The following is a 23,865-nucleotide window of genomic DNA, read 5'->3' as shown; positions in this document are numbered from 1 at the left end:
AAACATCAGAAACAAAGAAAAACAAAACAAACAAACAAACCCAAAATGGCTACATCTTCTTATCCCCTCCCCACAAAACAATAATAACCTGTTAAAATATACACTTTTTCAAATAAGGAATGAGGAATAAGCATCAAAACGGAGGAGTAAAATAAGACAGAATAAGTTAACTCTTTCCCCGCTGCTTGTGTTCTTTGAGGGATCGAGAAATAAATATTCAAAAACCTTTTTTTTTCTTCTTTTTCTTTCACACAAACATCGATGGAGTAGAGATCGACAGAGGAGAAGAATAAAAATAAAGAACTGAACTTGAAGTGCAATTCTTAATGCCAGTGGAGTCGGGATAGAAAACATTGACATCAACCCGTTTTCTTTTTTTTTTTGTCTTTTCTTCCAGCGACCTCCTCCACAGATCCACCAGTGGAATGCCATGAACAGCTTTTATACCTGCCGCTCGCTCGCCAGCGCGACACACCAGAGAATAAACATGTAGAATAAATAAAAAAAACAACAAAAAAAAACAGTGCCAAAGAAAATCTTCTAGGAGAAGTTCTAATTGGATGGGAAGCTGCTGGGTGACTCTTTGAAGTGAGCGGAACTGTTAGTTTCCCTCTGGGAGCGCAGCCTGATCAATCACTGTGATCAATCACTGTGATCAATCACTGTGATCAATCACTGTGACCAATCACTGTGACCAATCACTGTGATCAATCACCGTCATCAATCACTGTGACCAATCACCGTGATCAATCACCGTGATCAATCACTGTGACCAATCACCGTGATCAATCACCGTGATCAATCACTGTGACCAATCACCGTGATCAATCACCGTGACCAATCACCGTGATCAATCACCGTCATCAATCACCATCATCAATCACCCTGACCAACCACCGTGATCAATCACCCTGACAGGCAAATCTTTCTAAAAAAAAAAAAAAACATTTTTAAATGCACAATAAACAACAGCAATAGAGGCGATAGATCTATTCAAGAGCGCTATCTTCTTTTTTTTTTACTTTTTAATTTATTAAGCTATTTGTATGTACAAAAGAAAAAAGAAAAAACTACTTTGGACGGACGGACGGACACACGCACACACGCGCACACACGCGCACACACGCGCACACACGCGCACACACACGCACACACACGCACACACACACACACACACACACACACACACACACACACACACACACACACACACACACACACACACACACACACACACACACACACACACAGAGGAGGGAGGGACTAGTTATTGCTGGTTACTGCTGGAGAGACGAAGGACATCTTATCATCTTTTCATCTTATCATCTTTTCATCTTTTCCAAAGTTTGTTGTCGTTTGGACTTTTTTCTTGTTGCTGCAGTTTTTTTTCTTCTTCTTTGTTTGTGCCATTTCTATGGACGCTCTAAAGTAGACAAGTGCAGGGTAGCTTGTTGTAGCTGCTTGTTGACGGGGGAAAGAAACCAAAACAAAACACGCACACACTCTCACACACACACACACACACACACACACACACACACACACACACACACAGTCACAATGTCCACTCTTTGAAAATGCACTGAGCACCCACATTCAACAGGAATGTTAGTTTGTTTTATCCTCTATATATTTTGTGTCTGTGTTCCTCCGAGCTTGGTGACGCTTTGTTTGCTTTCTAAAACCGATGGGCTTCCCCTCGACGGTTGGTTGGTTTCACAATAGCACCAATTCAAGTGTCCAAGCTTCTGCAGTGTCCGGCGGAGGTCATGAAAAACCAAAAGGATTAAAGAATCAGGGCTGGAGAGATGGTTTTTGTTTTGATATGGCAGAGGTCAGCCACAGTGTTGATCAGAGTCCAGATCAGACGAGGTCCCGTGGATCCAGGTCCGACACCAGGACGTTAAGACGAGACACACAGGAGCCAGAACAGAAACTCGAAGATACTTCAATAATATAGGGATGGTTTGAAGGAATAGAAAAGTAAAATCAACTCTTCTGTTTTTGTTGGAGGTTTAAAACTCAAATATTATTACTTTGTCCGACTGACCAAGCTGCGATCCTCCTTTTACCACATTAAAGGAACGTTTGCAGTCCTTCATGACCGCCGCTGCACCCCAGAGTCAGTGTTGGTCGGGGGGCTTGAAGTTCAGTGGGACGAGAGAGAGAGAGAGAGAGAGAGAGAGAGAGAGAGAGAGAGAGAGAGAGAGAGAGAGAGAGAGAGGCGAGCGAGATCTGTGGATGGAGATCCTCCAGTGTCGGGTTCAGCAGCAGAGAGGCGGGAAGGAAACTAAAAGGCCGGGGGGGTGGGGGTGGGGGGGGTCACCGTCTGAGGAGACTGGCTGCACAGATGGATAAACAGATGGGGGGCAGGTGGGCTTGGCCAGGAGGTGGTGGAGGGAGGGGCGGGGCTCTAGGAACAGAAGGCAAGTTTGACACTGCAGGAGGAGTAGCCCTCGTCGCTGGCCATGCTCTGCAGGCTGCTGTGGTCGTCCAGGTCGCTGGTGCTGGCCGTGCTGACGCTATCCAGCTCTCCATGGGAGAACTCGGTGCTTTCCACGTCCACCTCGATCTCCTCTGCAGCGCCGAGAGAAAGCAAGAAGGAAAACTTTAGTATGTTTCTAAGAAACACGTCTCATCAGCCGCTGCATGATAAATAGCACAAGAGGAAATGGACGTCACTCATAAAGCTTTTACGCCACGTGAAGCGCTTCACACTGCTAATCACATTCACACGCCAACAGCAAGGCACTCATTCAATCCACTGGGAGCATTCTGAGAGTTCAGTGCCTTGCTCAAAGACACATTGACACGAGGACCGGTAGAGATGGGAGTCAACCCGGCAACCTTACAATTGGGAGACAACTGCTCCACCAACCGAGCTACAGCCGCCCTGATTACAATCAGATTAGTCACATTCCTTCACTGTCGTCATGGTTACAAAGTTTCTCTTGATGAACAATCATCAAATCTTATAAACTGCCATTTTAAAATCAGTTGATTTCAACCAAAATAAAGATCAGATGTGATGCAGCTTCCATTTGGTCCATTAGAGCTCAAAAGGATGAATACAGTCGTGACGTTACCGCGGGAACAAATGCTAATGCTGCTCCGTGCTAAGCTAAGTGACTGTTGAGCTGAACGGCAGTGCCGGTGGGTTATTGATCCTGGAAGGCGCAGCTGTCGTACATCTTAAAATAGTAAAATGGAAACTAACAAGCCATTTCAGGGCCGAACTGTGACTGTGGAGAGTTAGATTAACCGTCTAAAACCCCCAGAGGGATCGCGCTGGCTGATTTTAAACCATTTTAACTCTTTAGTTTGATGTAAAGCATGTTGATGGAGGTGATTTAATCTGTTTTAATCAGAGTTTGTGACCTTCAGCGACCTCTTGCTGGACTGGCCGGCCCCGAGGAGCGCCAACCGTCCAAACCTCAATGTCACTGACGGCTGACCGGACCGGACCGGACTCTCTCACCTTGATCAGAGTCGGAGCGGTCGGAGCAGAGGGTGGAGCCCACGCTGTCCATGCGTATCCTCTCGCCCTCCCCCGGGCTGCTCTGGGCCGCCGCCGCCGCCGCGCCGCCTCCCCTCAGCAGCTCCAGCTGACGCTGGAGGTGCCTCTGCTCGCGCTCCAGAGACTCCAGCTGGTACTGGCTCTTCCTGTCCGCCTCTTCAAGTTTCTGCTCGGGGGGAAAAAGAGGAGACGGGGAGAGGTTAAAGAAAAAGAAAGAAAGAAAGAAAGAAAGGTTACCTGAGGGGAAACACAGAATTTGTTCAGGGACCCATTTATTACTTTCATGATCGATGCAAACACATAAAGTCAATCTTCTATTTTGTCATAAGAACTTTTTCTGCAGCGTAGTTTTGCTTTCGGAGTCATTTACACTGAAAATAGGCTTTAATCCAAGTTTCATCACAATAATAACGATAAACATGTTGTGCCTCTCTCTCATAAAATGTGGTGCGGACGTTTAAAGGTACGTTGAGACCTGAGCTGCAAAGCTTGTAAAGGAAGTGAAAGTCTCTTCTTCTGACTTGTAATTTGAGATTAACAAGAGAGGAAAAGAAGAAGACGATCGCAGGTGATTGTTTTAATGGAGGAGATAATCTGGAACTTCTACAAGTCTTTTAGTTAACTTATTTCTTTTAAATAACTTAAAGATTTATAGCCTTCATTCAACATTATGTTCAGAATATTAATTTGGGGCAAAGGTGGTAACATTAGATGATGCTTGCTATTTCCCAAACAGATTAAATGACTGTGAGTGAATCAAACAGTTTAAAGGTCATGAACATAGTTTCACATACATCAAATGTAAATCAGCCATAACATTATAACCTTCTTAACCAAAACACACCAGACACATTAAGACATGAACTCCAGTACTTTTCTCTCTCGATATATAATTATATTCTAACATGATCTTGCTGGTCTGGTGGATCAGGCCACATGGGCCGGCGTTTGATCCATGCATCGATGAGCAATGGCCGCTCATGACCTCGTCTCCAGTTCATCTCTTCTTCGTCTTGATGGATCCTGACCACTGCCGACTGGGAACACCTGATCAGAGCTGCTGGTCCAGTCGTCTCACCATCACTTTAACTCTGCTTAGATCCTTCCGTTTTAACTGGAGGTGTCTGAAACATCCCACCCACTAGCAGGTTCCACGATGACGTGACATTTACTTCACATATCAATGGCTGATGAGTGTACGCTGGAATTATTTGAGCTATTAGAGGAAACGTGGGGCCGAGGCTTTTGTGAGCGGCGACAAAGAAACATGGAAGCAGGAAGATCAATCCTGAAGACTGATGTTAATTAGCTTTCAAAGAACGGAAGGAAATTCCTTCAGCATCGAGAGTCTGCAGGCGTAGAAACAGAGCGAGAGAAAACAAACGGCCCCTCCTCCTGCTTTAGCATTCAGCCACTAAGGGAGTGGCGTCCCCTCAGACCCCCGCCCAGCAGGCTCGATACCCTCACACTGATTCCCCTCACCTGCCGTGTTTACCTGCCGTCTACTCGCAGCCTCATGTCATCACAACGTAAGTCACGGAGGCCGATACAGCCGCGCTACACCCTCTAACCTCGCACCCTGACGTCACGGCCGACGAGTGCGACTCGCCGCCACGGACCAAAACAATAGGCCGTCAATAAGCGACGGGGAGACTCAAGTCGACGGCAGCAGAAGTGCAGAGTGTAGGCGGCGGTGTGGGGGGGGCGAGCAACAACAATCATGGCTTTATCCTTCCCCCGTTTGTCAGTGGAGACACGCTACGTCAGGCTGGCGCTCAGGCAGGAACACGCCACTTTGTAACGTGGACGTGACTCATTCAAGCTTCGAAACTGGATCATCATTCAGCCAAATGGTTCAACTGCTTTTGTTTTTTTTTAAATTACTTACACACATTTTTCTGAAGTGTGAAAGTGTTTCAAACACAGTAACACTTAAAAAAAAGTCTCTTGTACTAGCTGGGTGTAAAAACGTACTTCTATGGATAAAAACCAGAATAAATTACAGAGAAAAAGGGGAAGGACTAGAAATTCAGGATGTGGTGGTTGCATCACTTTTGACAAACTGTTCTTTCATTCTTCTCTTTGTCTTTTTGTATAAAAGGTCGGGTCCGGTGAGCTGCCATGTGGCGACAAACCGATGATTCATAACGTGAGTAATGTGATCATTACATAACAACGTTACAAATCAGTTTTGCCTCCGGTTACTCCAGTATCACCGGGGATTCCTGAGAAAGACCCTGGGCTCGATGTGGCTGTGACCGATGGGTCAACTGGGGAAGGAGTTTCCCTCTCTGGGGATCAACACAGTGAAATAACTGTGTTTCTTTATGAAAAGCAAAAAAAGTGTAGATTATTATTTTACCTTATAGAGTTTTCATTATTTCAGGCACAGATTCAAGCCATCTTATGACAACTGAATAGGCGTTCTCAAAACTTATTCCATTTACTGTTAATAGCAAAACAAAGCCAAATGCTTTGAATAAAGCTGCAGCGTTCCCTTGATTCCAGTTCATACAAAATGCATTCATAAAATAAAAGGATTCTTAATGATAATGTGATTAAAACCACTTCTGCAGCAGAAAACACGGATTATACCCACTTCAAATTTAGTTATGTCAATATTTCTCAGAATGTGCTCCATCTTTTTTTTTTTACTTTATAAATATTCTATAAATGTTCTTAATCTGAGTAAAGCATTGCTCAGTTTTCTCATCCCTGTTTGCTGCAGCAAACTCTCATACCTCTGTCTTCATGGTATTTTTTAATTCATTCGGGAGGAAATGTGTCCTCATTCACTGCATGTCGAGACGTTTGAGGAGGAATTTACGCCGGTATATGTGTACCTTTATGTGTGCTTTGGCTTTGTTGAGCAGGCCCAGGGTAGTGTGGCGGTTGCAGTCGGGTCCCAGGGGAATGAGGGCCTTCAACCGCTCTAGACACAGCCGCAGGTGAGCTCGTCTACAAAGGAGAGCAAACAGAAAGAGAAACTCAAATAAAACAGTACAATGGTGCAGACTGACAGCGCGGACAATAACAAGGCATCCTGTTGGTTGAGCCTCTCTTTAGGAGCAGCTGGAATCTGCTCAGGCAGTGGGTGTTACTCGTTGAGGTTTCCTGACTTTAACCTTTCTACAGAACATGGACAAACCTTTTGTATAGAGATTTCTCACTTCCTAACATCGATGTAAAGTTAGTCACAATCATTTTAATCCCACCTTGAATGCAAATTGCTGAGTCGTTGTCCAAGTGGGTTCTGATGATAAGTATTAAAGTAACTTGAGTTCAGTAACTAAATCCAGGCAGGATGTGGGGTATTCATCTGCATGTCCGCTTATATTGTAAGACTTTGCCAGAGCCCTCAAGCAGCACTGTGACTTTAAATGTAGGGTTTACAGGTAAACAAGACACAAATGATTCATAAGTACAGTAACAGAAGTCTCAAGGTGATTTAGATCCCCAGCAGGTTTAGTGACGTTCCTCACCTACATAAACAAGTTTCCCCTGCTGGGGTAAAGAGGCTGCCATAGTAGTGGCACTGTAATGGCATTTCCTGGACCTCGCTTGCCTCATACGGTCCATCATCCTGACAGTACCTCATTCAGTGACTGCAGACAGGAGCCAGGTACTATCTATCCTGCTAATGGACCCGAGCGGCGGGTTAAAGAGAGATAATTGTGGCTATAACACAATCAGTGCTCCATTAGTAAAGGCTGGCCTTTCAGCTCGCCTGAGGGGAAGGGTGGAGAGACATTAAGAGTCAGTGGACTCAGTGAAGTGACCCACACTTGGGAGCTATCTCTGGGGGAGCTCCATGGAGGCGAACCCAGGGGACGAGAGCAGGAATTCACTGCAGCGAGTTCCTCTGCTGGACTCGACAGCTCTCCGACATGCTCTGCTGCTTTCAGATTGGTGGATGCATGCGAGTGGAGGCAAGAGTCTATCTGTCTGTGTGCACGTATGTGTGTGTGAGGGGTTAAGCTATGCATGGATGGTGCTGATAAGATAACGGGGGAGCAGGCCATTAGTGCCATTACACCGGCACTGCATGCCTGAGTGTGTCTGCTTAAAACCATGTGAACAAGTGCAGCATGTCTGGGGAGTGCAGAAGGTGGTGCCCCGATTCAGTCTGGACCAGTAAGAGTTTGGGAGTCAGAACACACACACACACACACACACACACACACACACACACACACACACACACACACACACACACACACACACACACACACACACACACACACACACACACACACACACACACACACACACACACACACACACACACACACACCTTTTTAATCTGAGAGTTTGCGTGATGACTATCAGTCTGGTTCAGGTCTGTAATCAGTTCTATTCAAAACAGCTCGCTTACACCACCTCTGCTCTTTTTCTGTCTATCTTTGTGTCTCATCTGAACCCTTCATCTGCACGTCACAGATACCAGCCGCCACTTATTCACGTATGCAGTCGTATGAGACGATACCTGCAGCTCCACCTGCGAGGACACGCTGCACAGAGGAAAGCCAGTCTGGAGATTTCGCAACGATACCGATTCTCTTCTGTTCTGGCGTCAGGATTGTTGTGTGATTTTGTTTAAACGACACAATAAGTGTACCTCACTGCAAATTTGTTATGTTTGCTAGGCAACCATTTCCAAATGAAGACGGCTATGCACATGTAACATTCCAACAGAGCTGATATGCTGATAAATTATTGATTGTGCAGCTGCAGCTTAAAGGCTGACACAAATATCATTTAGCAGTGTTCATGTAGTCTGATGTTTAGTTTAAAGTTTTATCTCTCATGCATTAGTGCCTCACTCTCTCATCGGTTATTTAAATTTTGAGCAACCTGGTTAAAGTACTTATTACTTGAGTATGTGAACATATGAATAGGAATCTATTTTCTTTATTCAAGTGAAACAGCAAATTGATGGGATTTGGAATGTAAAAGTAAAGAAAAACCCTTTGAGGAGCATCTTAATTGTTTGTTTGCTGATAACTTCAATCATTTCTTTTAAATAAGGGTAATACCTTCACATGTTAAAGGGAAAGTGTGGGGCTGCTTTGAATTCACACACTTCACTTTGAATGGAAACATTTTCTGTGTTTTGTGTATTTCATGTGTGTGTTGTGCATGACCTGCCATGGAAGGAGACTCACAGTGAAAATCTTTACCCCTCATTGTGCTGCTTATTCAACTGGAATCAGTCCTGCTTTGGAAAAGTCTGAAAACTAGTTTGATAATGTAGGGGGTAATGAAGTGCAGATATTTAGGGGTTAATAGTGAGACCAAAAACAAAGTCAGTGCAGACATCTTGAGAACTCTACTTAAGTCCGGTAATGAAGTGTTTTGTGTACTTTGTAATTGAGTCTAAGAAAACGAGGAGGGACAGAAACACTTGCTTGATAAAGGCTGTGAGAGGCAGAGCAGGACACACTGGTCATATATGGGCCGGTCTGTCTTTGTCTGTCTGGAGCTGGTTACGTTGAGTCCAGACAGACAGACACCTTCAGAGCCATCAAGATTACAACAGCCATCAGGGCAGACAACCCCAGATAACCTCCACTTACAACCCCTCCTCGTTCTCCTCGCACCCTCCCTCCGCCCTGACCCACTGACATGACAAATTGTCCAGGCCGAGCCGGGTGCACTGACCGCACAGGCACCGCCGAGTATCACCACATTCCTGTCCCGGGCTGCGACCCAAACGTCCCATTATGGTTTGGAGCCCGTAGACTACCATTAGAGATTGTGGCGTGAGGCGTCACTGCTGCTGAACCAGCACTTTTTTGTTGAACCAGTGCAGAGCCACAAACACCAGTCCACACCCGGATGATGAAGATGATGGTTCGGAGTCTGTCGCCTCTCTGAGCACACTCCATATTGAGCATTTTCAAAGCTACTTCAGCAGCTTGTGACAGCCTCTTGCATCGCTCCAACCCCGATCGGCCCGTTTAAAAAACGCCCCGACTGTGCTAACAGGCTAACAGGATATGAGCTAACCGTGATATTTATCATACATTCTATAACCGATATCACATTATTGGAGAGACGTTGCACTCAGTGTTGTACGGGATGTGAATACCAGAGTCCTGGTCGAGATCCGCAGCGATACATTCCAGCAAAAGTTACACACAAACATACAACACAACACGTGTCAACATGTCCGGAGGGGTAAAAATAACTTCAGACAAAATCAAAACATCTACAATGCCTTCAAGCTCTTTTCAAACAATTTAAAGAGAGCAGCTCAATCAGACCCAGTTATTTCTGTAGCAGGTTCCAAGCTGCAGAAGCAGCGTTTCTCAAACCCTTTCCCCCCTTTTCAAAGCGCACTCCGGGGACAGAGAGCCACAGTCAGCCTTGTAACTGGGTCAAGAAGCGACGAATGCAGCCTCCAACATTTTTCACATGAACAAAATTATTTAAATAAGGAGGAAGCAATTTAATAATTGCCTTATGAAAAACAAACAGTCGTCTGAATGTAGGCCAGCCAACCTGATCAGAAAATACAGGCCATGGTGAATTAGACACTTGGGATTCGTAATGATTGTTAGAGCGCCATGGTAAACGCTGGCCAGGCCGTGGAGGCATCGAGGAGGTCACAGCCAAATTAATCATATTTACAGTCGTTTGTAAGTTAGAAGTGGTGAGCGACCCTATGATTTGTCAGTTTTCCACTTTCCATCTAATTCGAAAGCATGGAAATATTGTATATTGCTTTTTATATGCTTCGTATTTCTGCACAGCCGTGTTACTATAGTTTAATAACACTTGAGAGTAGGATTATTTTAGTCTTTTAAAGTCTTTTAGTCCTCTTCGTCTTCTCTTCAAGAAATAATCCTTACATAGAAATATATTGAAAACATCCACAGAGCTAGAGGGAAATAAAAATATTAGCAAAGGGAGTTATCATGTATGCACCAGGAGCACTACAGTATCTCTAACATCAGACCACACACTCAGCGTCCCTCACTCTGCATTAAATGGCCTTTAAATGTTGCTGTCACAGATTAAATCCCAATCTGTGAAGGGCCCCGGCCAGGTCAAGAGGAGGGTCATGAGTGAAGGTCATCTGAAACCGTTTGGCCCCACAGACAGACCCAGCATCATCCTGTCAGTCTAAACGAGGAATAACCGTCTCACTAAGGGGCTAAAGGTCACAAGCTCGTGGCTGCTGGTGATTCCCCCCGAAGACAGGACCCTAATCCCAGAAAAGGTGTGTTTATCATGCAGACCCATAGAGCTTAAGCCTTTTGCAGCTTATAATATGAGTGGCTGCTTGTGACCATAAATACCTGCACGCTGCAGGCAGGATCCCTCTGGAGGCATGGAACCGACAACAGAGGCTTCTGTTTCTGGACTTCTGAGAAGAAGACTGGTCCAGGTTACACAGAACACTCTGGATTTACTGAGCGGCCTCGCAGCTTCAGGTGCCTGGCTGCTCAGGTGCTGGATGTGACGTTACAGGATCACAGACAGTTTCAGGTAGTTCTTCATGCAGCTCATGTAGAAACTCCTGAGGGAGTCAATCTGTTCTCCTGAGAGGACCCATCGCTGGCAGAGCCAACACACCTTCACACCATGCAAGTGTACAAATGTTAGTGATGGCAAATGGTAAAAGGTTGGGGAAGCTTTCTGAATGCAAAGATGACTTCTTTGTGTCTTTAGGGAACAGCAGAGCCAAAGAACATGAGATAGAAATGATTTCATTTTTGTTCCATTGTATCATAAAGCTCGGAGATTCATGTATTCAGTGCAACAGCAACAAAACTCACCCCACTCAACAAATGAAAAACACTACAACTACAACTGAACACCACGATCCTCTACATGGCTGCCATGTCAGACAGTATAAAAAGGGTAACATATCCCTAAATGCAGACTAAGAACTGGGAAGACTGCTAATCTGAACTTTGTACTTCCAGGTCTAATGAATGGCACGGTGAGCTGAATGAGGAACTCTCCATCTGTGGAGGATTACGTAACACGTGGCCGGTCGCTACCAGGTCCTTCGCTCTGAACTGTCACGCACAGCAGGGATATCAAATCCCTCAGTTTCATCAGGCAACCCAGGAAAAACATCCTGGCACCGTCTTGTATTCAGCAGACGGACCCTTCTGGATAATGATAAACTCGTAGTCTTTCACTTTGTTTAGGATTTGTTTTGTTTTTTTTGGGGGGGGGGGGGGGGGGGGCAGCTCAGTGGGCATCCTTTGTCCCACAGCTGGCTTTAAAATCCCACATTGTCTTTGGCAGTGAGACATTCAACTTCCGTGCATACGAGTGGATTCGCAATGTACCAGGCTGTCCAAAGTAAACTACACGGAAAGCTCCAGCCTGCGCTGATCTGCCTCCCGGTCATGGGAGTTACCTGGAAATCAGAGTTTATAAAGAGCTGCACAACAGATTTAAGATCTCAAAATATTCACATAGTCAGCTTGTTTCCAGGCCTCTCCTGAGAAACTATATTTTAATCATGAGTTTAAACTTACATTTAAACATGAATCTGTTCGTCGATCTCATTCATACTTTACACAATTGAGTTCACTAACATTGTGATGAACTTTATGTCTATGATTAATTTTGTACTTTAGCATTTTTCACATGTCATGTTTTTCCGACAATGAAAGCAGTTTTTTCTTTTAGCCTTCGCACGGTGGATTAACATGAAGTGATCCTGTTTAGCATAACTTCTCCTCTGATACAGCTCTTTACCTTCAATATGAGGATCTGGAACTTTACTTACACCCAGAATTCTACCTTGTATTTGGATGTATCCAATGTTTTCTCCCATTTTTTTAATGAGAAGGAAGAGACGATAGTCTTTTGAGACTTACTGACTTCATCCTTTCAACTGGAGGGTCGATGGTTGATACGACTGTGTGGGAATGGGAGGATTTCACTGGCAGTGGAAAGTGTTTTGAGCCGACTTAAGTTGTGAAGAAAGTTAGTTACGAGTGAAGTACAAAGGCATCGTGTGTGCATCAAAGAAATGGAGACAATTTAGATGATTAACTGAATTTTCCACGAACACAGAACACACGCTTGCATGTATTTCTCAGCTGTGAACCAAAGACAAGACTTACAGACTCAACAGTGACGCTGTCAACCTTCTCTTTTCTCCCGAGACAACAGGAGCTCCCGTCCTCCTCACTCCACTACTCCATGTTTGCATGTGTGTGTCTGTCACGCTTGGGTGTGTGTGGGTGTGTGTGTGTGTGTGTGTGTGTGTGTGTGTGCTCCCACTGCCCATAGTTCTGATGGGCCCCAGATGGGTACGCAGGCAGGCAGCTCTGCCTTTTGGCTTTGACATGTGAGCAAGCAGCCAGCCAGCCCTGGGTCACTGCACCACGCCGTCTCCAAACCCAACTCCCTCCATGAATCACGTGTTCGCCCCGACTCTTTCTCCCAAATCCCACAATAGTGCTTGAACTTGCTTCAGACACAATGCTCTGCCTCATTTGTCAGACCAAAAAGATTAAATCACATTTAACCAATAAGAGTCAAGTCTACTTGTGGATCAGTAAAATATAGCTGCTGTCCTTTCTGACCTGCTCGCTGTGTGTTTGAAGCGACTGTACAAATACGTCAAATTGCCTTCTGGTTCAGACAACCACTTTGAAGCTCTCGTCGTTGGAGTGGAGGAGCATCCCACCACACAGTTCATACCTACGCACATCCCATATAAGCACTGACCTCCCTTGTTCCTGTGTCGAGCCATACACGTGCACAGTCCTCATAAAGAGCCATATATTGCAGTATACACGTGTACTCTTAGGTATTTTGCCGTTTATAGATTTAAAATGAGCATCAACAATCACACAGACTTATAAATGTTGAACTGCCGTGATGTGAAACTGGTGTATAATGGCAGCAACGAGCTGTAATTCTCAGCAATTAGAAACAATCAGAGACGTGGTGTTTTTAAAATATTCCAGCGCCTCTGGAGGAATAATTCACAAGAAGAGTGTGAGGGCATTGTGAAGAAGAACCTGAAAGTAAAGCCCAGCTGTGTACAGACATGAACACAGGCAGCTTTTGTGTGCTCATTTCAACGGATCCTCAGTCTTGTTAAAATACCAACACATAAACTGCCTTTTTTCCCCTCTTTACTATGGGAACTTCTCGACAAGCAAGGGAATCTTTTGATGAAGCCGTACTTCACATTTCCAGACATAAAGATACAGAAGAAATCTTGTTCCGGGTTTTATGTTGGGTCATAGTTCTTTCCCAAAAGCTCTTGGGGGACAAAGACATGAAAAAATCAAGGAGATTTTCAATCTTGTAGTAAACAACAATGCCAAAGGATACTAATAACTTTAAAAAACTTCCAATAATCTGGCCATTTTCTGACGTTTTAATCCCTATATTACTCGACCTCAACTACACTCTTTAGTCCTTTCTCCTTGATAGAGTACCTGACATTTATTCATTTTTAAATGACTGTAAAATGTGATTATCATGCAATTTTTATGCAATTCATCCTTCAGAAGGCATTAATGGCTACATATTCTATTACTGAACTGCGGATAAATTTACTGCCTGTTAACCTTTGTTCATTCACACTGAACTGAGATTCTACATAGATGTAGTGAGTTTCTTCACGGAAGGCTGATTCATTGTGCACCATCGATATATGGGTAGAGTATTAATCTGCTTGACAAAGAGCGAATAAAATACAAAAAGGCAAAGAAATGATGAAAAACATTGACTATCAAAGCTGAAAAGGTCTTGCACGTTTTTAACTTCCTGTGTTTAGACACAGGTTGATGTGGGTTCTCATGAATGTAGGCATCAACTTTAAAAGTGAAAAGGTTATACAGGGAAATAAAGGACTGCAGGCTTCCTGCTGTAGAAAAGAAAAGATCATCTGAAAAATAAATTAAATGCATTTCATGTGTGTGAATAAAATGAATTGCCAATAAAATGGTGAAACAGACACGGAAAACTAAAGTATCAGCAAACGGCACAGAGAAAAGCCTTTTATTTTTCATTCAAAGTCCTCTGGAACCAACACAGATAGTTGGAGCGTGAGCAACTGAGAAAAAAAATATAGCTGCCCTAGATTCCAAACTTGTGAATACATAAATAATAGATTACTTCTCAGGCCATTCAAGATGTCTGACATAATTACTGGACGTGCTTCTAAAGTGGAGGGTTGGATTTCCAGCCCAGATACCAGTCGATATACTCCTCTTCTGGCAACACACCCACTCTCTCTCCGCCATTTAACACACACACGCACACGCACACACACACACACACGCACACGCACACACACACGCACACGCACACACACACGCACACGCACACACACACACACACTGACCTACTTCTAATACATGTAAGGAAGGAAATGTGACCCTTCACCCAGTTATTACACTAATTACACATCATCAATGACTGTCTCAGTGGTAAATCTTTTAAACTGACATAAGAAAGGAAATTAATACGCCATTACAAAGGCCCTCTGGCTAAAAACTTTTATGAGAGGGTTCTGATGTTGACTTACTCTGTGAACAGTGTCAATGCTCATTTGAAGCAGCCAGAAATCATGATAAGCAGCGACACTGAAGATTATTTGACTAATTACAGTATCTTATTATACAAAACCTCATACGGTACACACTAAGCCATAACATCGACTACAAAATCAGCAGAAAATGATACAACAATAAGGAGGAGGAGGGCAATTAATTCAGACAGAAATTGTGGGCGTGGATGATTTATTTCCTCTGTGCTTGAGCATTATTTTCCAAAACAGCCCAAATCCATTACCTCAGGAGTGAAAATAGCGGCGGTCCATGCTGATTACATGTAAGGCACCGTTTCTAAGATCACACACGGAGAAACGGCATGCAAACATGTGGCACACTGGGCCACCCTCTGCAGATGGTGACATGTAATATACATGGAGAAGAGAAGGGTAGGACTCAAACCACATGGAAACACGTACATTTGTTCCTCATGATGCTCTACCATGAATACAGGAACTGAATACATTTAAACCATTAAGGCGAAAAGAGCACAGTCTCAGGAGATCAGTCAATCAATCAATGAAAACATTTGGGTGTCATTCAAGCAGCACTTTATAAACCGGATCAAACCGCCTGGAAAACGTCATGCAATTACACCAGCTGCTGGTTTGGGGGCGCTGTCACCCAAAACCTACACTGACCAGAGAGGAAGTAAAGAAGAAACACGGCTCATTGTTTGGTCCGAACCGAAAGAGGCAGTCCCGCCATTTTAGCCTGTGGTGGCGAGGCTAGTTAGCTCATGGCTAATAGGTAGCCACAAACAACTGCGATATAAAGTCTTCAGACCAGATATCAATGAGAGTCTTCCTCACTACTTCTTCCTCACTACTCCACGTCGGCCCGCAAAATATTTTCCAACTTTTCCTTTCTGTGTCTGCTTCTTCTGATACGCACAGTCAGCTTTGTTTGTTTACTACCCAGAATGCACTGCACTCTACGTCACGTCCTCTCATTCCCGCCGTCTGGAAAGACGGTTTGCATGAGAGCCGAGATCGAGGTTTTCAAGGTGACCAGAGATCGCTTGCTAGATCCGGCTCAGAGTTTAGAGGAACGTTCGAGAAGCCCAAACACGAAACGGTTATTGGCAGAAGAGACTCTGGTCCGGATCGAACTGGGGAATGTGAACGCACCCTTAGTTACTCCAACCAAAGCTGCCAGAATCAGAAGGCTTTGCTGACCATTGCACTGTTGTTATTTTTATAGAGTAATGTCTACGTTTCTGCCTCTTATCTGTTAAATATGTACTGTGAATGCTAACTTCCCCACGGGGACAGTAACGTTCTACACTACGCGGAACACAACAGTTCTCTGTGTTTCTTTGACCACCTCTGTTCACTGGTTTGCTGGATTGACACAAAGCATTGTTTTCCTCCTAAAGATGCCTCTTGTGGGTGTTTTTATTTCACTAATTGTTGAGGTGGGGTCACACTCCCTCTCTCCCTCTCTCCCTCTCTCTCTCTCTCCCTCTCTCTCTCTCTCTCTCTCTCTCACATGACTGCTGGCAGGCTGTAGCCTAGGTCACATGTTTACTCGTACAGAAAATGGCACCTGACTAAATAGATTTTCATTCATTGGGGGAAACTACTGCTCACTATGTTAACTGCTGGAACAGTCACCACAGAGGCACCAGCCTGGCTGCAAGGCTGAAGGACTGTCGTGTGCTTCAGACAATTATGGCTTTAGTATCGGCACAATAAATGACGAGTAAATCAAATGGCAGACAGACGGAGCCCAGGTTGTCTGTTTAAGATGAGGGATTTCCTTCTTGTTCATAACTTTGTGTTGATGATTTATGATTGGAAACAAGGTTTGAGAGGAACTCAACGCTAGCATGTGATGTGTAATTAGAGTTAAAGTGGTAATACCTGCCAGGCTTTGTCCTGTTGAAAGCCAGGGGACAATATTATGATCAAGTGTGTCAGGAATGGCAACTAAAGACATATAAACAATTTATTACCAGACCTTCGGGGTAGAAGTGGTACTTTCTTCATTCCCAGCTCATCGACTACATTTCTACACATATAGATGGGATTAGAGAAATCGCTACCCTACAGAAACTGTAAGCTCTCATATTTTCCCCTCATAGACTGATACTTCCCTCATCGCCTCCATGAAACAAGGACAGATGGGATGGATGTAGAGGGAGTCACAGCGAGATAGAGAGGGTGAGAGATATACAGAGTGGGGGAGGAAGGGAAGCGCTCCGTCTGTGTAATCTGCCCAGAAACTCGCTATGGGCACAAGCAAAAGCCGATCTATCAGGAATTCCACTGGGTTTCATGATGGCAAATGACTAAAAATCTACTCGGATCGCTTCAGGTTGCCATCGCAGATTTGAGCATCAATGCGACATGTTTTTACAAACCGTGCCAACTACTAAAAAACTCATGGAATACACGCACGGTCTGAGCTGAACGCGAGTTTGTACATTTTATGCATGGCTGGCATGAGTAGGAATTTATCCCTACACCGTGAAAGAGCAAACGCCGTGGCCAATACATGGACCTGCAAAGAAGAGTACTAACTAAACTATTCATATGTGCTCGGACCACTTCAACAGTGACAGGGGAGAGGTTTTCCTGGCTGGCAAAAGACTCAAAGAATATGTTTTCCTTGGCAATGAATTCAAAATTTACAATCTATAAGACACAAAAAAAAAACAATAACCACAACCTCAATGATATGACAGAAAAATGCATAAGCAGCAGCAGCAGTTTGATTTCTGTACTTCAGAGAAAGAGCCAGTTTGATCATCTGCTGAGGGTTTTACTGCTCTGTCCAAACTGTCACGTTTGATAAGAGGCTGAGGAATGAGTGAAATCCTCATCTGTCTTCCACATACAGCATCATTTTTATCATCTAAATAATTAGTAACAAGTCTTGGATGGATGGGAGCAAAAAAAAAAAAAAAAAAAAGAAGGAAATGTGGAGGGGATGAAAATGCATATCTGCATGTGGGTGGGTGGGAATGAGACTTCAGAGTATTCAGGCAGTTGTGACCTCAATCCTAAAAAGAGATTCAGCATGCAGAAGAGAGAAAGTCTTTGCAACTGGCAGTGAGTCGAGTTTGCAGTAAAAATGTGAAATGCATATGGATTTAGTGCTGAAACTATAGTGGAAACCTGAGGGCAATGAAATGCAAATGTGTGTTGAAAAAAAAATAAAAAATCAATGTGCTCAACTTGCCAATCCTCAGGCCACAAATGGTAAATAAAGTGAAACACGGTTGATTACTAGGCAGACTAATTCTGTTGTCACAGGAAAACCACTAAAGCTCCCACAATCAGTGACACATGGCAACAGTGCAAAAGAGAGATGGCGGTTAGATTTGGATAAAGTGGAAACTGAGGAGAAATACATGATTTGAAACAAGCGACTTTGAGAGAAAGAGGATGAGAGGACAGTGCGCGCGCACACACACACACACACACACACACACACACACACACACACACACACACACACACACACACACACACACACACACACAGAGTTAGTTGAAGTGTGTGTGTGTGGGGGGGGGGGGGGGGGGGGGGGGGGCTCGGCCAAGAGACTGCAGGGCTGAAGCCCATCACTAACACACGGATTAGTTCACACGTGCACACTGCCTTTTAATCTGCTCCACTGACAAAGGTTGGAGGAGAGAGAGCGAGAGAGAGAGAGAGCGAGAGAGAGACACAGCGATGGCGTGAAGGGGGAAGGACAACCACAGGAACAGGGGAAGAGACGAGCAAGGCGTAGTGGGAGGCAGAAAGTTAGTGGGACGGGGAGAAGGAGAGGTAGAGGAGAGGGAGATGCCGTTGGTTGTACGCCGTGCAGGAATCACACTGCAGAAACAAGCAATGTTATCAGTGAGTTTTTCTTAAGCCGATCCCCCTCATGGCTATAAATACAATATCAGCTGGCTGGATCACAACGCCACACAAATCTCTTTTCGTGTGGTCACCTCTTTTGGGGACAACTTCATTTTGTTTTTGATAGAGGACACCGACAGTGTGGTCAGCATTTCTGACCTCCACGTCATCAGTCCGATACTTTCCAATCTGACCCATCGGCACTCACCGGAGGGGTGAGTGCACAGGCTTCAGATTAAAAGTCTAGCATGGCCCCACTCCAAAAATGTGCCAGGGAGATCCAGCCAGATGTTTGCTCTGGGTGTAGAGTGGGGGCGGGGAGGGAGCCGTCCTATCTGACCACAACCCTAGTACAGATGTTGAGGCGTTTTAACACGGCCCATACAGGGCGGTAAACAAGTCTGGACCAACTGCTCATCATCAGCCTCTTCACTTTCCTCACTCACCCCAGTTAAACTGAGAAACTGATCTCGGTAAGTCACTTAACCCAGTTAAGTTGCATGAAGACCCTCTGGGTATTAGACTTAAGTTCTCATCATACAAAACTGCAAATAATGACACTCGGATGATGAGGAAGCACGTGACGTAGTCATTGTGGGAGTAAGGGGTGGAGACTTCTCTTTCTGCTTCTTCATCGCACCACTGTCATTGGAGAGAAGTTAACCTCTGATTGGTCAGGAGCCCGTGGCGTTTCCCCATTTTTCCCCAGCTGTAACACTAAAAATAGAAGCCATATTCACATTTAGCCTAATTGAGTCTGTCCTGTGTCTTCAACAGGCATCTCATTTTCCCTGCTTCTTTCTTCTTCTCTCTTTAAGGTTAAGTTGGTTTAGCGAACGTAACAAGCTGCTGATGAAAGGAAAGAAGGAGCGTTTCCTGCTGGAACAGCATGTAACTGGAGCCTCATCCATCTGCACCAAAGTGGGCTTATCAACAGCGCTGACACCGTGTCCCTAATGGCACAAGTTGAGCACAATGTGTAGGAGGATTAGAACCATTTACTGGATATGGAAGCACAGCAAGAGCATACAGTCGTCAAGTTAATTTGAGCACCCACTAAACAACTGACAATGCTTCTGTGTCCACCGCAGACAATTAAAACAACCTTTGAATCAGACGGCAGTGACTTTAATAGCTGAAACCTTCTGACTGAGCCCGTATACACATTCAGCTTTATTACACTGCCATTGCACTCAACGGTGTATAAATATGCACTTTTGCAGGATAAGGGCACAACATGAAGGCGCCAAGATAAGACAAGCCAAGAGTCGCAAAAGCTAGACAAGATGTGAGTGACGGATGAGCCTTCAAGTGCCGACATCCAGCCTCCTGCTGCGGAGAGCCTTTCCCCCACCCGTCTGCACAACATCTGTGTCGGGATGGACTCCTGGGCAAGACAACCGTGACCTCTGATGTTACACATAGCAGGTAAGTGGTGATGTTACATTTTTAAGTGTATCTTTAGTTTATCTAATTCTTTGTTAAAATAAAAAGAAAAAAATAGCAATAAGCATTAGATGACGAAACCAATGCGCAGTGTGATCCAGTTTCTTTATTACCATTGCTCCATCCCAGAGTGAAACGACGATGAAAAACTATTGTGGATACCTCATGTATGATGATGTATTTCTGATGAATAAGCTTCAAAGTCGAGGGCGGATATTCTACATTTGACTGACGTCTCCAGTAGAAACACCCCCTGTTTGTGGGCTCACTCACATTGGGAGCAGTTTTCCGATGCCAGCATTGCAGGTGGTGCAGAGGAGACACGCTAAGCTGTAAATACATTTCTACTGGATGGGGAGTTGGTGAACGCCTGCGAGGGAAGGATATGCTAATTGAAATTTGATACCATTTTACGGAAAGAAAAGAAAAATAGACTATCTGGTATGAGACATGTCAAAATAATATTTTTGTCAATATTTTGAGAAAGATGAATTGTACAAGTTTAAAATGGTGAAAATGTATTTTAGAAGTAAAATTAAGTTACAAGATATTTTGAGATCATACGAAAACGATATCATAAATGCATATTTTTACAATACTTATTTTGGAGGGGCTGTTTGTTTCAGTTTTCCGATATGAAAGGGTAAGAACCTGTCTTTGTGACGTATGTGACTAAATGTCAATCTACAAAAAGGTCCTCGTGTCAGAAGGTGCGATTGAAAGGTAAATCAATAAAGTTCGATTCCGCTGTGTTCTGCCTCAACATGAAATGACCCACTGCTGCCATCAACCTGGTGCAAGTGGAAAAGGGGCGATCTTGGCGTCCTTGAGTAAAGCGTGTCTCTCATTAAGACGCAGCTTAAACAAGGTACTTTCTCTTTGTACCGAGACAAACAAACTGTGCACCTGCCACACTGGTCTGTCAAGGGGAAGGCTTACGTAGCCGACCATCTATTTGCCGATAGAGGCCAGCGCGTACGTATATCCCACCCTGATGCAGGCTAATGTCTCACTGTGTTAATTACAGGACGGAAATACTTTCAATGTTCACACAGCGGGAGTGTAGGTTAGGCTTGCGTGCTTCTCTTAGTCAGGTGTGTTTGACCAATCCCTCCACTCATCCCATCAGCCTGTCAATGACTTCCTCGTCCTCTGACACCATCGGTAGCTAAGCCGAAGCCGAGCGGAGCCTTCAAGAACGAGCGCCCGGTGGCCTGAGAGAAAGGGGAGGTGACATGGTGCAGCACGTGTGCGTGCGCTCTAGCTGGGCTCACCAGACCAAAGATCAAGTCCCTTAAGCTGCTTTTCTGGGCCAAGAAAAGCTTACAAGTCGTCACGTTGGTCTGAACAAATGGTCCCAGTTTAGGCCCTGCAGCAGAGCCTGAGAATAGGCCGCACTCACTGGGCGGACAACAGAAAGACTGGTGAGGCAGCGTTGCTTTCTTCAAGGAGCATCAGTACAGCAAAAAACAAACAAACAAAAAAAAAAACAAGCTTATTCATGTTTGGCTGCTCATCCAACCCCAAGGCTCCAACAACAGCAAAGACTTTATAGCCCACTGGTTGCAAAGAATAGGAATATACAAAAGCCTCCAGTCCTCACTAAAGTATGAACAAACTAAAAGATGTGACAACCTTGAGGTGATATTCATTTTTTGGTCCGAGCAACACAACATGTCTTTTTATAGAAATGCATTATACAACCAAACCACCTCATCTGCTGCGACGCAGGAGAAACCAACCGTTTCTCTTTCCTCTTTCACACAGAAAATCCAAAGTCACAGGAGGAGATAGTGCTGCTGAGCCAAAACAAACTTGGGCCGCACCAGTACTCCTTACTTGCCACCCAAGGACGAGTCTAATCACAAAGTGTTGTCCTAATTAATATTGCTGGAGCAAGTTGCTTAACACACGCACTGTTTGACCAGCTTCATTCATAAAGAATCAAGTGGAAAAGCTAATGTGGAGGCACCGGGGGGAAATAAGTGCTACAAGTATTCTAAGCTTAGCCTCAACAAACAATATATGAATGACTATGTCTCAGCACTGGAGGAACTGAAATGATAAGCGGTGGGTCGGGTGGATTTATTGTAGAAAGTAAAAGCCTTTCTGTATCGATCATCAATAAATAGAGACGTGACTTAAAATGTATGGAAGCTGTTGAAACACCTGCAGATTAAACTCAGTTATTTAATGTCATAAACATCCACTTTGTAAACAACCGCGAACCTCAGCTAGAGAATTTATTATCAAAGAAAATGACTAATATAGGAGAGGCTGTGAGATCAAAGTGGTGGAACTGCAACACGCAAGCAGACGAGCTTTTTACTGTTAAAACCTGCTGAGACGGTGGAAGTGAAACGAGGCCGTTTGGAGGTTCATGATCAAAGCACCAGAGCCTCCATGTTATCTGGTCCCACTGTACAGGCGTCTGGAATGTGTGTTTTTTTGTTTCCTCTCTCTGAGCCTTTCATCGCCACCCTGAAGTCTCTGCTGTCACCACGGGTCTCAGCGTCACAGGGGTTATCAAGACCTGCGGTAGCCATGCAAAGCGAAACGTCTCGCCGGCTGCTGATAGAGAAAGGTTGATAAGTGTCGGGGAAAAAAATCCTGGAACATAAAGGAGATGCCTCCAATTTATGAGATTTTGAAAGTCTGCTGAGATGGAACGAGAGCTGTTGTAGAATCATGGTATAAGCCTGACACACTCGGCTGAACAAGTATGCCCGATACATATAACTTACAGTAGGGCATGTACTTAAAGGGAATTGGATTAGCTGCTGGCAAAAAAAAAAGGAGGATTATAAATGATTCTGACTTTTAATGCGCTTCTAAAAAGATGGATTACCATTTCAATTTTTACCCTCTTTCTTTGCTGAGCCAGACTGTGCTGAGCTTTGTACTCGTCGCCTACAAAGCAACAACACTAATGTGTCCAGGTGAAAAAACAAAAATGAGCTTGAAGCAAAAACAGGGAGTCAGTATCTGGATTTGGTACAGTAGCATGGTACAGGACGGCCTGTTCCAACCCGATCTGCTCTCAGGCACATCTCTGTGGGTGAGCTTGCAGACCGGAGCCAGGAAAAAGAGGAGGGAGAGGATTCAAGTCTCACTGGAAGTTGTAAAAAATGACGGGATTGAAAACACGCACATGGGAGTTCACAGTTCTGTGAAATGCACTAATGAGTGGGTAAAACCAATTCCTTTATACGTCTTGCTCAATAATTTTATGGTGTGTGAGGTATTATTCAACCACTTATTCAAATGATCTAATGGCTCATAACTTTGCAGTGACCACAGCTCAATAGTATGCCACTGCCGAGAAAAGGAGTCAGCGCTGATCCCTTCTGTCCTGCACAGGCTCTGCACTGCCCGGCCCTGATTGGCAGATATGACTATAAGCCATAAATGGCCAGAGAAACAGGCTATACTACAGCTACAAGAGTGTGGAAGAAGTGACGATAACAGCCTTCACACTGCATTGTAGGAACAAACAACAGAG

At 44.5% G+C, this 23,865-nt stretch overlaps 1 protein-coding gene across 2 annotated transcripts in view; it reads right to left on the bottom strand.

The window, feature by feature from the left end:
- Nucleotides 1–248: 248 nt before the first annotated feature.
- mxi1 (max interactor 1, dimerization protein) overlaps nt 249–23,865 on the bottom strand; it is a 31,439-nt gene continuing 7,822 nt past the window's right edge. For both annotated transcript variants that reach the window (XM_080464320.1, XM_080464321.1), the window contains exons 4-6: nt 6,361–6,475; nt 3,479–3,683; nt 249–2,577 (exon numbers count right to left, since the gene is read on the bottom strand). In XM_080464320.1, the coding sequence (XP_080320446.1) occupies nt 2,414–2,577; nt 3,479–3,683; nt 6,361–6,475 (484 nt within the window). In that variant the 3' untranslated portion in view covers nt 249–2,413. The remainder of the gene's footprint in view (nt 2,578–3,478; nt 3,684–6,360; nt 6,476–23,865) is intronic.

This window comes from Lipophrys pholis (assembly GCF_963383615.2).
Source record: "Lipophrys pholis genome assembly, chromosome: 5".
In the NCBI taxonomy this organism is placed as follows: Eukaryota; Metazoa; Chordata; class Actinopteri; order Blenniiformes; family Blenniidae; genus Lipophrys; species Lipophrys pholis.
Note: the sequence above shows the minus strand (reverse complement) of the source record. Positions and strands in the feature narration are given on the sequence as shown.